Source organism: Syngnathus acus, chromosome 24 (assembly GCF_901709675.1).
Source record: "Syngnathus acus chromosome 24, fSynAcu1.2, whole genome shotgun sequence".
Lineage (NCBI taxonomy): Eukaryota > Metazoa > Chordata > Actinopteri > Syngnathiformes > Syngnathidae > Syngnathus > Syngnathus acus.
In genome coordinates, this window is record NC_051108.1 from 8152987 (window position 1) to 8169131 (window position 16145).

General features: G+C 48.0%; 1 protein-coding gene and 1 pseudogene across 1 annotated transcript; one reads left to right on the plus strand and one right to left on the minus strand.

Moving 5' to 3' along the window:
* Positions 1–6094: 6094 nt before the first annotated feature.
* On the minus strand, positions 6095–6212 carry LOC119118479 (annotated as a pseudogene).
* Positions 6213–11379: 5167 nt separating this feature from the next.
* On the plus strand, positions 11380–15216 carry LOC119118251. The gene has a single exon (XM_037245122.1). It carries the CDS (start codon positions 11422–11424, stop codon positions 15130–15132), a length of 3711 nt encoding a protein of 1236 aa, XP_037101017.1. The 5' UTR covers positions 11380–11421; the 3' UTR covers positions 15133–15216.
* The last annotated feature ends 929 nt before the right edge of the window (positions 15217–16145 follow it).

The following is a 16145-nucleotide window of genomic DNA, read 5'->3' on the forward strand; positions in this document are numbered from 1 at the left end:
AAGACTCCAAATTGTCCCTAGGTGTGAGTGCGAGTGCAGATGGTTGTTTGTCTCTGTGTGCCCTGCGATTGGCTGGCAACCGGTTCAGGGTGTCCCCCGCCTACTGCCCGATGACGGCTGGGATAGGCTCCAGCACGCCCGCGACCCCCGTGGAGACTAAGCAGTTCAGAAAATGGATGGATGGATGGTGCAATTGATTGATTGATTGATTGATTGAACTTTATTCATCCCACAGCGGGGAAATTCACTTGTCACAGCAGCGCATATGAGTGCAAGAATAATATGAGTGCAAGAATAAAACAAGTGCCAGAATTACAAATAAAAGGGTAAACAACAGACAAGGACAAACACAAGTGCTGCTAGTAGAGACGAAACACATTCATTTTATCAGCTGGCATGCATGTTGTAAAGTCTGACAGCAGAGGGAATGAAGGACCTGCGGAACCGTTCCTTCCTACACCGAGGGTGCAAAAGTCTGCCGCTAAAGGAGCTGCTCAGGGACCGCACAATCTCATGGAGGGGTTGAGAGGTGTTGCCCATGATGGATTTAAGCTTAATCAACGTCCTCCTCTCACCTGCATACAGCAGACAGTCAGTATAATAGCGCAAAAGTACAGGAGGAGTAGTGCAAGTGGAGCAGTGCAAGGCAGCCATCATGGCCCAAAAGGCCAGGACGTCATGTAGCCGAGGGGGGAGAGAGTTCAGGATCCTAACAGCCTGGAGTATGAAGCTGTTGGTGAGTCTGGTGGTGCGGGAGCGCAGGCTTCTGTACCTCTTCCCAGAGGGCAGTAGATCAAACAAAGTGTGAGCGGGTTGACTCACATCACTCACAATCGTAGTTGCCTTGCGGGTGAGGTGGGAGGTGTAAATGTCCTTCAGGGAGGGGAGTGAAGCACCAATAATCCTTCCAGCTGTGTTCACTATGCGCTGCAGAGCCTTCCTGTTGTATTCAGTGCAGCTTCCACCCCACACAGCGATGCAGCTAGAGAGGACGCTCTCAATGGTGCCTTGATAGAATGTGGTCATGATGGCTGGTGGAGCACTTGCTCGCCTGAGTTTCCGCAGGAAATACAGGCGGCGCTGAGTTTTCTTCCCCAGTGATGCAGTGTTGGTGGTCCAGGAGAAGTCTTCACTGATGTCAAAGTCAAAGTCTGCTTTATTTTGCACCCCCAGTGCACTTCTTCTCTCTCTACACCAACGATTTCTCCTCAGGTGACTCTCCTGTGAAGCTCCTGAAGTATGCAGACGACACCACTCTCATCGGACTGATCCGAGACGGTGACGAGACTGCGTATAGACAGGAGGTGGAGCGGCTGGCCAAAACGAGCCAAAACCACCTGGAGCTGAACCCGTGCAAAGGTGGGCGCCAGCTGTTCAGCACAGATTTTCAAGCAGGAAGGTTTCAAGCACCGTCTGGTGCCTTCCTGATCTTTTGTCTCCGGAACATCTGGCGCACTTCCTCCTCGCGGATCTGGAGTGCGGGCGCGGCCTCTGCAAGAGAGAAAGTAGGTAACAACGGTGATGGAGGTGTGGACAGAGCGGTTGTGATGGGAGGTGAGTATGTTGATTGTGCTGCAGGAGGTCCTGTTGTGTGGGAGGACCGATCAAACCTGCAGTAGAACCTGTTTAGCTGGTTTGCAAGCCTTGGGCTCTCTACAGGACGGGGGGTTCGTTTCTTGAAGCCCGTGATGCTCTGCAGACCTTTCCACACTGTTGAGGGATCAGGATTGGCGGAGAGGTGTCTCTCCAGGCTCTCCCCATAACACCTCTTGGCTTTCCTGACCTCTCGGTTCAGTGTGTTTCTGGTCTGCTTGAACAGGTCTCGGTCGCCGCTCCTGTAGGCCTCCTCCTTGACTTTGCGCAGCCTCCTGAGGTTCGGTGTAAACCAAGGTTTGTCGTTGTTGTACGTGCAGAAGGTCTTAGTCTGAACCTGTAAGGTCACTCAAACAGGGGGATTGTTAGAATAGGCCTCTTTGGCACATGTGATTAGCTAGGTAGCTTGAGCTATGCCGTTATATCGCTGTAACCCTTCTCTTGCTTCATTAGCTTTCTCTTCTCTATGACACTATGCACATATGTAGAAGTCGCTCTCAGTTAAGACTACAAGGTCACACATTATCACACAGGCTAGGCAGAGTCGCCTCCTTGCAGGAAGCCGGCCGAGAGTAGTAGAAGAGCAGGAACCATGGCGCTGGGAGTTAGACCTTCTTCCGAATCTCGCAGAAAGGGCTCCACAGCTGTGCATCGATCATTCTGGCATACATTAAATAGTTAAACTGTGAAAGCGGCCTCCTGGTAATTACTGTGAGCATAGCGAGCATTAAAGATAAAGAACTGGGAACGAACCTAACAGATGGCAAAATTTAGCTTAAGACATGAAGCATTTCAGAAAATTGTGTCAAAAAGTAGTGATTCCTTTCTTGAGACATCTTGTGCTCGTCAGGGAAACCAATTTCTAGAAATTGCGTGAAAATCTTTGCTAGCCAAAATGACAATGGGCTGTCAACAGCGGTACTGGAGGGATTGCTTTTATGGCAGATAATCGTTCCCTATGCTCATCTCGAATCAAAATGCTTCTCTTTGTGCTCATCCGTAAAGAGACGCACACGGCTTCACACAAGCAACTCAGTCACACGCCATTCCATTCTAACAATGGAACATTTCTCAGCCTTTTTGTCTGTTTTTGAAGCCTTTACATTGTCACAAGTTATTATTACTGACAACATTTCACGACAGTTTTGTTCCTTTATTTCAGCTTTTTCCGATGTTATTGATCTTGTGAGAAATTTGGGGAAAAAAATAAAGACATTGTGGAAGTTGCTTTAAAGGCGTAGAATACGAGCCGAAATTTAGAACATTCAGACTCTGTGAGCCGTGTTTATTAACTGACCAAACTACATCCCGTGCGCATGACAGAAAAAGCCGGCAACGGTAAACGTTGCACTACAGATGCCCCCCACCCCAGATTTCCCATTAAAACCTGAGAAAAGAAAAAAATCGAACTCCTCCGAACTCAGAAGCTAAGCAGGGTCGGTGAGTACTTGGATGGGAAACCGCCTGGGAATACATTTATATATATATATATATATATATATATATACTATATATATATATATATATATATTTATTTTTTGCACTTCAATAACAAAGCAGTTTTTTACAACACCGACCACGTATTGCATTCGGAACCTTTGTACGTTTTCAGGGGCTATTGTGTCTATAAAATGCAATACTTTGATCCCGGGCGGCTTACGGCCATACTACCCTGAGAATAACCGATCTCGACTGATTGTCCGATCTTGGAAGCTAAGCAGGGTCGGCAAAGTTTCTGAATGCCATACGTGTGTAAACTTTGCATATCTTCAGGGACGATTGTGTCTATAAAATGCAAAACTTTGATGCCTATGAAGGCTTGCGGCCATACTACCCTGAAAACGCCCTGTTGTGTCTGACCTCTGAATCTCGACTGATTCTCCGATCTTGGAAGCTAAGCAGGGTCGGGCCTGGTTAGTACTTGGAAAACAAGATATTGAGGTTGCATTACCTGACATGTTTCAGCTTGTGATAAAAGAAGCAGTAAAATAATTGACAAGTGAAAACAAAATGAACATAGTACAACTTTCACTGTACATAGTCTGCCCTCTAGCGGTAAGAAACGTGAAGTACATTGAGAAAAAAAAGCTTACAGCACCTGATATTCCCAGGCGGTCTCCCATCCAAGTACTGAGATCGGGCGTTCTCAGGGTAGTACGGCCGTGAGCCGTCACAGGTATGGAAGCTTTGCATTTTATAGATACAATCGCCCCTGAAAACTCATGCAAAGTTTCCGAATGCCATACATGATTGGTGTTGTAAAAAATTGCTTTAACGATTGAAGTTTAAAAAAAAAAACTCACAACACCTATTCCCAGGCTGCCTCCCATTCAAGTACTAACCAGGACCGACCTGCTTAGCTTCCAAGATCGGACGAGATCAGATGCTCTCAGGGCTCTCATGGCCGTAAGCCATCATTGGTGTCAAAGTTTTGCATTTTATAGACACAATTACCCCTGAAAACCCGCAAAGTTTCCGAATGCCATATGTGATCGGTGTTTTGGCGGCGATCATGAAAAGTTATTGACAGCTTTTTGTGTTTTAGCACGAATTTGCTGTTGCGACCTGCTATTTGCTGTATCATAGTAAATTAGATGAAAAGCGGAAAAACACTGCATGGAAGCGCAATGTGTTGTGTTGGGTTATTTTACAAATAAAGACTGCTGCTTTGAGTTCACAGGGAGCCAGGCTCTTTATTCACTGTACATAGTTTGCCCTCTAGCGGTAAGAAACGTGAACTACATTGCTATGGACGACGCCACACAATTTAGGTTTCAAACTCGAGTAATAGTTTTAATGTCGGAGTTAAAACTAGGGCTGAAGTTTCCGAATGCCATACGTGATCGGTGTTGTAAAAGATTGCTTTAACGATTGAAGTGCAAAAAAAAAAAAAAAGCTTTCAGCACCTGGTCCAAGTACTAACCAGGCCCGAACCTACTTAGCTTCCAAGATCGGACAATCAGTCGCTCTCAGGGTAGTATCAAAAGTCAAAGTCTGCTCTATTGTCAACTTCTTCACATGTCAAGACACACAAAGATCGAAATTATGGGCGTAAGCCATCATAGATGTCAAAGTTTTTGCAATTTATAGACACAATCGTCTCTGAAAACTTGCAAAGTTTCCGAATGCCATATGTGATCGGTGTTTTGGTGTTTCATGGAAACATGGCGATCATGAAAAGTTATTGACAGCTTTTTGTGTTTTAGCACGAATTTGCCCTTGCGACCTGCATTTTGCTGTATCAAAGTAAATGTCATGAAAAGCAAAAAAACACTACATGGAAGCGCAATGTCTTGTGTTGGGTTATTTTACAAATAAAGACTGCTGCTTTGAGTATGGAGCCAGCGCCGGCTCTACGCAGGGGCAAGAGGGGGCAACGCCCCCTCAAACAGATGTCCTGCCCCCTCGAATCAAACTTTTAGAAGTGAAAAATCCGCTGATAGAAACACACGTTAATCCGCCCCCTCTCTTCTCTCATGTCGGTGCAGTGTGTGTCCTCACACAGCCTGCTGTCAGGACTCCGCGCCCCTCCGTAAACATCCAATCACTGTGAGTATGCAAATGAGGCAAGACGCAGCCAGAGAGTGTCAAGTTACAGTCAGCGCGGTAGGAGTTGGAAGAAGCAGTGAAAACTCCACCAAACTCGTCGTACTGACCCGTGATATAACTAATGATTAAGAAGCTTTAATCTTCAGGTGGGACACCCAAGCTGGACAGGTCTTAGTGTAGAGGCCTGACAGAGTGCAATCCACTTCTCCAGGTTGCGATCTGGACACACAGCTAACAACTGCCGTGAAGAAAACACTAACAGTGTTAAAAATGTGTAAAAAAAAAAAAAGAACATGCCCCCTTCACATTTCTGACTGCCCCCTCTTACGTGCATTCCTAGAACCGGCCCTGCATGGAGACAGGTTCTTTATTCACTGTACATAGTCTGCCCTCTAGCGGTAAGAAACGTGAACTACATTGCAAAAAAAACAAATAGCTTACAGCACCTGGTATTCCCAGGCTGTCTCCCATCCAAGTACTAACCAGGCCCGACCTTGCTTGGCTTCCAAGATCGGACAAGATCAGTCGCTCTCAGGGTAATAAACCGTAAGCCGTCATAAGTGTCAAGGTTTTGCATTTCATAGACATAATCGTCCATGAAATCCCATGCAAAGTTTCCGAATGCCATACGTGATCAGTGTTGTAAAAAATTGCTTTAACGATTGAGGTGCAAAAAAAAAAAAAAAAAGAGAAAAAAAAAATGGTAGCAGCACCTGGTATTCCCCAGCAGTCTCCCATCAAAGAACTAACCAGGCCCAAGCCTGCTTAGCTCCAAAGGTCAGACACAACAGGGTGTTCTCAGGGTAGTATGGCCGCAAGCCTTCATAGGCATCAAAGTTTTGCATTTTATAGACACAATCGTCCCTGAAAATATGCAAAGGATCCGAATGCCATACGTGATCGGTGTTGTAAAAAATTGCTTTAAAGATTGAAGTGCAAAAAAAAAAAATAAAGCTTACAGCACTTGGTATTCCCAGGTGGTCTCCCATCCAATACTAACCAGGCCCGACACTGCTTAGCTTCCAAGTTTGGATGAGATCGGTTATTCTCAGGGTAGTATGGCCGTAAGCCGCCCGAGATCGAAGTATTGCATTTTATAGACACAATAGCCCCTGAAAACGTGCAAAGTTTCCAAATGCAATACGTGATCGGTGTTGGAAAAAATTGCTTTAAATATTGAAGTGCAAAAAAAAAAAAAGAAGCTTACAGCACCTGGTATTCCCAGGCGGTCTCCCATCCAAGTACTAACCAGCTTAGCTTCTGAGTTCGGAGGGGTCGGTTCCGCCTTCTCTCGTTCAACGGAGCCGCACTGGACGTTTGATTCGCCCCCCACGCTGTTGATCATCGATTTTTTTCTTTTCTCAGGTTTTCTTTTAATGTGAATTCTTGGGGGGGGGGCATCTGTAGTGCAACGTTTACCGTTGCCGGCTTTTTCTGTCATGCGCACGGGATGTAGTTTGGTCAGTTAATAAACACGGCTCACAAAGTCTGAATGTTCTAATTTTCGGCTCGTTTTCTACGCCTTCAAAGTTACCTCCACAATGTCTTTATTTTTTCCCCCCAAATTTCTCACAAGATCAATAACATCGGAAAAAGCTGAAATAAAGGAACAAAACTGTCGTGAAATTTTGTCAGTAATAATAACTTGTGACATTGTAAAGGCTTCACAAACAGACAAAAAGGTTGAGAAATTTTCCATTGTTAGAATGGAATGGCCTGTGACTGAGTTGCTTGTGTGAAGCCGCGTGCGTCTCTTTACGGATGAGCGCAAAGAGAAGCATTTTGATTCGAGATGAGCATAGGGAACGATTATCTGCCATAAAAGCAATCCCTCCAGTACGGCTGTTAACAGCCCATTGTCATTTTTGCTATCAAAGATTTTCACACAATTTCTGGAAATTGGTTTCCCTGACGAGCACACGATGTCTCAAGAAAGGAATCACTACTTTTTGACACATTTTTCTGAAATGCTTCATGCCTTAAGCTACATTTTGCCATCTGTTAGGTCCGTTCCCAGATCTTTATCTTTAATGCTCGCTATGCTAACAGTAATTACCAAGAGGCCGCTTTCACAGTTTAACTATTTAATGTATGCCAGAATGATCGATGCACAGCTGTGGAGCCCTTTCTGCGAGATTCGGAAGAAGGTCTAACTCCCAGCGCCATGGTTCCTGCTCTTATACTACTCTTGGCCGCCTTCCTGCAAGGAGGCGAATCTGCCTAGCCTGTGTAATAATGTGTGACCTTGTAGTCTTAACTGAGAGCGACTTCTACATATGTGCATAGAGTGTCATAGAGAAGAGAAAGCTAATGAAGCAAGAGAAGGGTTACAGCGATATAACGGCATAGCTCAAGCTACTAAAGGGAAATGTGCTTTCGGCAGTTTGCAAACATATTTTGTTAAGGCAGCGCTAGACTTATAATCATATCAATCATATCAGTAGTAGTGTACTCGTGTGGTGATTAATAAGTGGAAAGGAATGTGCAGGCTACAATGAATTTGTTCTCTACAAAGTATTGTGGAACAGGATGACCAGACAGGGAGGATATCTCAAGGCCGGTGAAGAACAACTCGTCTTTGTGGTCCAGACACCTGTGCTGAGCAGGGGAAAAACCCAAACCAGGAGGAGACGACCATCGACCATCGACCATCGACCAATCACCACACAATATTTTGCATGCTTGAATATTCATATTGTGTTTCTTTAAAACTGGGCAACCCGGAAGAATGTGTTGTCTTTGATGGTCACGAAGGCACACGAGTTTTTGTGTTAGGGACCCGAGACCCAGGCCTGTATTAGTTTGCTTTGTCAGGATTAAACAATTGGTAAATTCGGCCTAATTGATCTACTGGTCTTCTCTTTGACAGAACGAACTCGCAGAATTGTTAGGTGCGACAGTGTGTAGATTTGGACGTAACAACTCTTGTGTTAAGTGTTGATCATAATTTGGAGTCAGATCAATAGCTAAAATCCGTAACCTAACAATTTCTTGGTGACCCCGAACGTGATGTCAAGAGAAGGGTAATTGACAAACTCGTGGTCTGTATCCAGGTCATCGGACAGTTAGTCTGGGACAGCTGTCTCCCGGTCGGCGTACCGTTTGGGAATAAGGAATAAGCGCACAACGTTGAGCTGGTACGACGTCTCCTCAACCCTGAGCTCATCACTGATGAGGTAAGCAGAATACCTGTTACTATATGTCGAAATTCTGCAAATTGAAAGAGGAAATTTAAGAGGAGACTGTCGTTCAGATCAAATAAGGTGTGCAAGAAGTTAAGTAAGTTTGGAACTTACGTGTGTAACGTGTACGGTAAAGTCAGGGACTTACGCGTACTAAGAATAGGTCAGGGACCTAGTGCTTCGTTGTGGAACTTATGTGTGTAACGTGTACGGTAAAGTCAGGGACTTACGCGTACTAAGAATAGGTCAGGGACCTAGTGAACTTACGTGTGTAACGTGTACGGTAAAGTCAGGGACTTACGCGTACTAAGAATAGGTCAGGGACCTAGTGCTTCGTCGTGGCGGACAAGGGTGCGGTGACGATCGTATTCAAATAGCTGGGGTGTTTTTTGAGATCCCCGAGGAGAAGTGAGGCCTCCTCAAAAAGTATCCGGTGATAACAGTTCCTCCTGTGAGAGATAAGACCGCTAAAATGTCCAAAATGAGCAACCAAATTGGGGGGAGTGTGTGTGGTGAGAGGAATGAATGGAGTGAGAGTGTGTGTGGTGAGAGGAATGAATGGAATGAGGTTGAAGGATTGTATGCTGATGTGGAAGCGCAAATTGTGAGTGGATTTGACCGAAAAGAAGTTGCAAAGGAGCGCATGAAACACAGAAAAGTCTTCGCGAAATTGGAAGCTGACAAATTGTTTCAGGGCTTCCCAACAGCTTGGGACATGGAACGCCTGGCAAGGCAATTGCAGAAAAAAGAGTGTGTGGTGTTGAAAGGAAAGCTTGACCTAGAGGTTGAGAAAAAAGGCGCCGACTGGCGCAAGCGCAGGTTGCTAGAGAAGCACATTAGGGAAAAAGAGGAAGAGCGGCGCTCTCTGCACAATTTGGCGACAGCTGCAACAGCTTTGTTCGCTACTCAAAAGAAAATTCCCGTAGAACATGCAGAGAGTGAGAGAAGAGCAGAGAAGGTAGAGAAAGTGGTGAAAATAGACGAGGAAAGGAATGAATACAAGGGCATTTATCCATCTTTGCATGATGTGACACACCCGAGTGCCCCCACACTCGGAGTGACCAATGTTGGACCGCCGCCGTACGGCGCCCCCGGAGTGATGGCTCCGGTGGTGACGTTGGGTGGCCGGATGGTGTTGGATGTTGAGGGCGAAGGCGAAAGGGCAGATCAGAGCATTGTGCAGCTGATTGAACAAGCAGTAAATAAAGAGAGGCGCCGGGCCCGGGAGGGGGATATAGCCCACGTGGTCACATCCACCCCCGGCCCGAGCCCCCACTCCTCCAACGTGACGAAAGGAGAAAGTTGGCAGAGACTTAGTGCTGAAAATGAGGAGCTAAAGAAAAAAGTTGATCAAGCTGAGGAGCAGCGTAGACTGGAAATGCAGATGTTGAAATGGGCAACAGAAAAAGTGAGACGAGAAGACGCAAAGGGCGAGCGGAGACAGAAAGAGCTTCCACAGTGTGATAGCAGCGAGGGGGAGGGGGAAGATAACGTTGTAATGCAACAGAGGAAAATGTTACAGTACGCGAATCAGGATAGTAGAAAGAGGTACAGACAGGGAGAGAAAGAGATGCGGAAAGGATACAATTTGCGGAGTGGTCAGGGACAGATGTCGCAGACCGAGGGGCAGAAAAATGAATTAATGTGTCCGCTGGTGACCACACCAGGCGGCCAGCACTACGAGCCTATGGTGCTCCGTGATGTGACTGCGATGATGGAAAAAATGCCCCCACTTCACAGAGAAGGTAAAGTGTGGCTGAACAAATTTTTGGCTCTGATGAGTGGGCAGAGCTGTACACTCGGTGACATGCGTCAGACATTGGCAGGAGCATGCTCTCTAGTACAATTGCAGGCGATTGAGGAAGCAGCAGGCACAGCGAGACTGGGGAGGGAGGTGCCCTTGCCACAAGTAGCAGCGCCCCTGTTTGAAAACATTAAATTGACTTTCCCACAACCCACCGATCTGGCCCCCACTATGTTTCCTTATGATGTGAAAATGTCACCAGCACAGCATTATGTAACATGTGTGGAAAGTTGGATTGAAACCACAGGTCGTCATCCGGCTCTCTCGCCCGAGGCAGAGGTGCTCTTCCGGACGGCGCTAGTGGATGGACTTCCGCCAGACGTGAAGCAGCAGCTGATGTCAGACCCTGACATTCTGGTTTGTGCCGAAGCACGATTTAAACGTCATCTGTTGTATCACTGCAGAACGTTCACTGAGTCACAAGCTAAAGTTGAGAACGAGACAGACGCATTATCAAAACAGTTGCTGAAATTACAATTGGCAAAGATGCATGGTGAAGCTAAACAGTCAAAATCACAGAAAAAGGAAATGCAAATGTCACAGGCTCCTCAGGTGGTTGGGCGCGGGAGGGGCCAGTTCCGGGGTGGATACAGAGGCCGGGGAGGGAGTGCACCCGCTTACCCGGGCAGGATGACATACCAACCCGACCCGTCCAACGCATGCTTCATCTGCGGCGAAACCGATCATTGGGCAAGAGGATGCCCACAAAGTCGACCGCGCGGAGCCGCCCGCCCAGCCGGAGGCCCCCCACGCCAACCCGGGGCGCCAATGCAACAGGCAGCAACAGCTCCATCTGGTGGACGGCCCTGGCAACAGCCACAAACATACGGAGGTCAGTACTACCAACATGATGATCTCTGGTGTGGACAATTTGAATAGGGCTGCCCGGGAAGCCAGAGAAGCAGTGGCGCGGCGGAGCCAATGCTTCATGTGACAGTGGAGGGAAAACCTGTGCAGATGCTGGTGGACACAGGAGCAACTTATTCATCAATAAACACTGCCCTACCTGTATCCTCACTGTCAAAGAAAACAACAACTTTAGTCGGCTTTTCGGGACAACCACGAACTCTGCCTTTTACCAAACCACTTGAGACGGTGATCACCCAGACGGGGTGTAGACTGTGGCACAAATATATCCATTCTACAGACACTCCGATCAATTTGATGGGGAGGGATTTGCTGTCAGCCGTTGAAGCTAAGATCCTGTGTGGGCCGGAGGGAGTGATTATTCAATTTCCAAATGGTGTCAGCATCCCGTGCTCACAGCAGCTACAACAACATGGCCAGTGGCTGATGGCGCCCCTACAGACAGAAGCAGAAACTGCAACCATCTACTGGGCCAGGCTGGAGCCAGAAACCCCTGCTGGTGGCGGTGTGTTCTCGACCTACCTACTGTGGAAGCCCTGGATCTGCTCACTGGCGCCATACCACCCACCTGTTGATCCTTTGCATTGCACTCTATATTATGACCGAAAAAGTGATGATGTTTATCGGGATTTGTTTGAAGAAATTGAAGGGCACATGTGGGATTTAACTTCATCATGCATTTTGATTGGTAAAGAGGGAGTTGCAGCAGCTACTGAATTAACACCTGAACAAATGCAGTGGTTCAAAATGACAGAAAAAGGGGTACCACACATTTCGCTAGCTCTTGCCCCAGGTCATGAAGCCAGACAATTGGGCTCAATGGTCAAACATTTGTTGCTGCAAACCGACTGGCGGAAAACACACATCCCTAATTTGTATTGGTCAGAGTCTCAGAAAGCTTACCAAATTAAACAACCCATGGTAGACTCAGGGCTGCTGGAGATGATGTTGGTATCTCGCACACATGGCAGGGAATTAACTGATCATGAGGACGCTGAAGTAATGCTCGCGGCCTTGCCCGACACCTTGTGGTCCCAAGGTCCATTTGATGTCGGGTTTTGTCACTCGATGGCCCCTATTGATCTCCAAATGGATGAGACGCAGCCTATCAAACGACCCCAATATCGTTGGCCGAGTGAGGCGGACCAAGGCATGGAAGACACTCTGTGCGGCCTCTGGGACGCAGGGGTGTTGGAAGTGTCATGCTCCGAATGGAACACCCCGTTAAGGCCAGTCCAAAAAGCAGATGGGAAAACATGGCGCATGGCACATGATTTGAGAGCAGTAAATGATGTCACTATAACTCCTGTTCTTCCCGTGCCAGACCCACACCGAATCCTTGCATCATTGAACCCTGCCTATCAGTGGTTCACCGTAATTGATTTGGCTAATGCCTTCTTCTGCCTCCCGCTTTCCCCCTCAGTGCGGCACGCGTTCGCCTTCACTTACAAAGGGATGAAATTGCAATACACATGCATGCCGCAGGGATTCAAAAATTCGCCAGGATTGTTCAATCAGGTCCTCAAAGAACTCCTCGAACCATGCCAAATGCCGGATGGCACATTGTTGTTGCAATATGTCGATGATTTGTTGATTGCAGCAAAAGACGAGCAGACGTGTCTTGAAGGAACAAAGAAAGTGTTGTTGTGGTTAGGGGAGAAAGGGTTCAAGGTGTCAAGAAAGAAACTGCAATGCTGTCGCCAACAGGTCACTTTTCTGGGACGTGTGTTGACCCCTAGTGGCCTCGCCATGTCGCCTGAACATAGAAGCTCCATCCTCCGACACCCACGGCCCGCCACCGTCCAGGAGATGCTATCATTCCTGGGGTTGTGCGGCTACAGCAGACATTACATACCCTGTTTTGCTGACAAAACTGGTGTCCTACGGGCCCTGATCCGCGAACAGGGGGCGAGGAATCTCAGGGCTTGCCTGGTTTGGACACCGGAGGCTGCTGAGGTCTTTGTGTCACTGGTGCAGGAGCTGGCCTCTGCTGCGGCTTTGGCCACTCCTGACTACACTCTGCCCTTCCATCTAGATGTCTCTATTTCAGGGAAAGTTGTGAATGGAGCTCTGTACCAGAAAATGCAGCATGGACGTGCAGTGTTGATGTATTGCAGCGTCCCCTTGGACAACATTGAGCAACGACAACCCGATTGTTCCAGATATGCGGCTGGCCTGGCAAAGGTCTTACTCAAAACAGCCCACACGGTCATGGGGCATCCAGTTTATGTGTTAACTGATCATGCAGTGTCTTCATTTGTCGCATCGGCGGCGTTCACGTTGACTCCACTGCGACAAACACGGTTGTTGAAAATATTGACTGCCCCAAATGTCAACTATGTCCATTCCGGAGTGAACATGGCCGATCAATTGTTGGTGGGACCCCATGAGTGTGCATCAAAGGTCCAGACGGTGGCGAAAGTCCGACCTGACCTCTATTCCACTCCGCTCGGGCACGGTCGTGTGGTGTTCACAGATGGCTGCTGTTGGAGAGACAGGATGGGCTCCCTCCATGCGGCCGCGGCTGCGGTCGAGTGGAGGGATGGTTCCTTCCAGCCTCTTAAAGTGATGAAGCTCAACACCCACCCATCGGCCCAGGCGGCAGAAGTCTTTGCTCTGGTGTTAGCTTTACGACAATGCAAGGGGGAAGCCGTGACCATCTATTCTGACTCCGCTTATGCGGTGTCGGCGGCTTTACTCGATCTGGTAGGGTGGCTGCAGAATGGGTTCACGACGGCCAGAGGCTCGGAGATTGCGCACAAGGATTTGATGTTGCAGTTGTTTGAGGCGTTGAAGTACCCGAGCGAGGTGGCCATTGTCAAAGTGCCTGGTCACTCCAAAGCTGACACCTTAGTGGCTAGGGGGAATCGAGCGGCTGATGAATTGGCCAAGCAGACGGCCGGGTATGGCGGGGCAGAGGACATGATGGTGTCCCGCGGTCCACTAATTGTGGACGGGGAACACCCCGACTCCTGTTTGCCTCTGTCACTCTCGCATGCCGATCTGTGTGCCGCCCAGGGTGCCACGTCCCCGGAACAAAAATCGGTCTGGCTGGCAGCAAAGGCTGTCAAACGATCAGATGGCTTGTGGGTAGGACCCAAAGGACAGCCAGCTCTTCCGGAGGGAAGGCTGATGTCGGAGATCCTAACACAGGCTCACACACCTTCCCATGTGGGTCCCCATGCCATGATGATCCATCTTCGAAGTTGGTGGCATCCCAAACTCTCAGATGTGGTCTGGAAATTCGTTGCGGATTGTGAGTCTTGCCAGACGTTCAATGCACGCCCTACGTTGAAGCCTAAGCCCGGCCTGTTTCAGCCGGCCCCATGGCCGGGGGCAGAGGTGATCATTGATTTCACAGACATGAATACAAGAGTGAATGGAAAACGCTTTTTGCTTGTGTTGGTTGACGCTTACTCGGGCTGGCCGGAGGCATATCCGTGCTCGAAGGAAGATTCTGCTGCGGTGATCAAGGCTTTGATCACCCATTACATCCCTACCCACGGTTTTCCGGCCTTGATCCGTTCTGACAATGGTACACACTTTAACAACAAAGCCTTGGCCAAGGTAGAATCAATTTTGGGGTTGAAGCATCGATTCGGGTGTGTCTACCATCCTCAGTCTCAAGGCCGCGTTGAACGACTTAACCGAACGCTAAAAGAGAAATTGGCCAAAATTATGGCTCAGACAGCAATGAATTGGCTACAAGCACTTCCGCTTGCTTTGCTGTCTGTGAGACAATCCGTTAACAGGAGCACTGGATTCGCACCGTTTGAGTTGATGACGGGCCGTCTAATGCCGGGACCAGCGACGACGCTCGTCCCACCAGAGGATGTTCCGGTACCTAATTTATCTCATACAGCATACTGGTCCTATTTGTCTGCTTTGGTGTCCAGTGTTTCTGCACAGCTTGGAGAAAAATCCGCTGCGGCGGAGGAAGGTGTGTCGGTGGAGAAACAGCTCACGCCGTACGTGTACGTCCGAGTCATCTCCAGGAAGTGGACGGACCCCCGGTGGAAGGGCCCCTTTCGTGTCTTAGCCAGGACGTCTCACGCGGCCCAACTCGACTTCAAAGGACGCCGGTGGTATCACTACTCACAACTCCGTCCGGCCCCAGAGTTTGTTCCGTCAGGATGAAGGTATTCCTGGTTGGCCGTGTCCCGGACCCGGCCAAGAGGGGGGGAACAGAAGGAGTAGGGGAAGCAATACGGAGAAGGAAAGGGGAGGGCCCGAATGGTTTTTTCGAAATTTGCGAGATTAATTTTAGGACTGTTATTTGTAGGTTGTATTTTTGTGTGGACAGTGATGACGATTGATGAGACCTTCCAGCAGAAAACGTCCCAGATTCAAATTTCACACACCACAAACAACATCATGTCTGAGCATCATTTAAACATCCGGTCCAAAAGACAAGTGACCGGGGTCACTCAGACACACCGGGGACACTGCGAACCGGTCCAATCATTTAAATGGGGGATCCAGGTTTGCATCCCTAAAAACGTGACAGTACAAATTATCATACCGTTTGAAAGTTTGGTGAACGGGCAGATTAGAGGACAGGATTATCGGGATTATGATTGGTATTTGACCAACGACTTGGTAAATAGGGGTTGGAAAGATCTGGTATGGGACACTAAAGATTGGTATAAATCATGGGGGACTAGTGTTCAAGCAAAACAACATCAGCAAATGATAAAAGGGGAAAAAACGCAGACAGGCATCACCTTGTGGGTTAATGCTTCACACGATTTACATTTAGGAAGACGCACAGTAGGGTGCTGGGGTTTCCAGTTAAACATATATGTGTATAAATACCCGTATTGGCAGATGTTCCTCTGTCAAGGTGAGGATGCCAAACAAGAAGTATCTTTGAGTCCCTCAACAGACCCCCGAATTTTAGCGAAAGCAATTAGGAGCGTAGATGATTGGTTTCGGGTCACTACGGGAGTCACCGCTGTAAACAATAATTGGCTTTTGATGGCGGAACAAGCTGCTAATGCAACTGGTGAAGATTGTGTGGTTTGTCTCGAAGCAAGAGTAGTGTTAAAAATTGTTCCAGCTGCAATAGAATCAGCATGTGTTTTACAGGTGTTGACCCAGTCCAGGACCAGTGGCGATTGTTTGATTTATAATGATATTTTCCCAGTCGT

Excerpts from the sequence above, each read along its gene's own strand:
- LOC119118251 (XM_037245122.1), top strand. The coding sequence starts at position 11,422 with ATGGCGCCCCTACAGACAGAAGCAGAAACTGCAACCATCTACTGGGCC.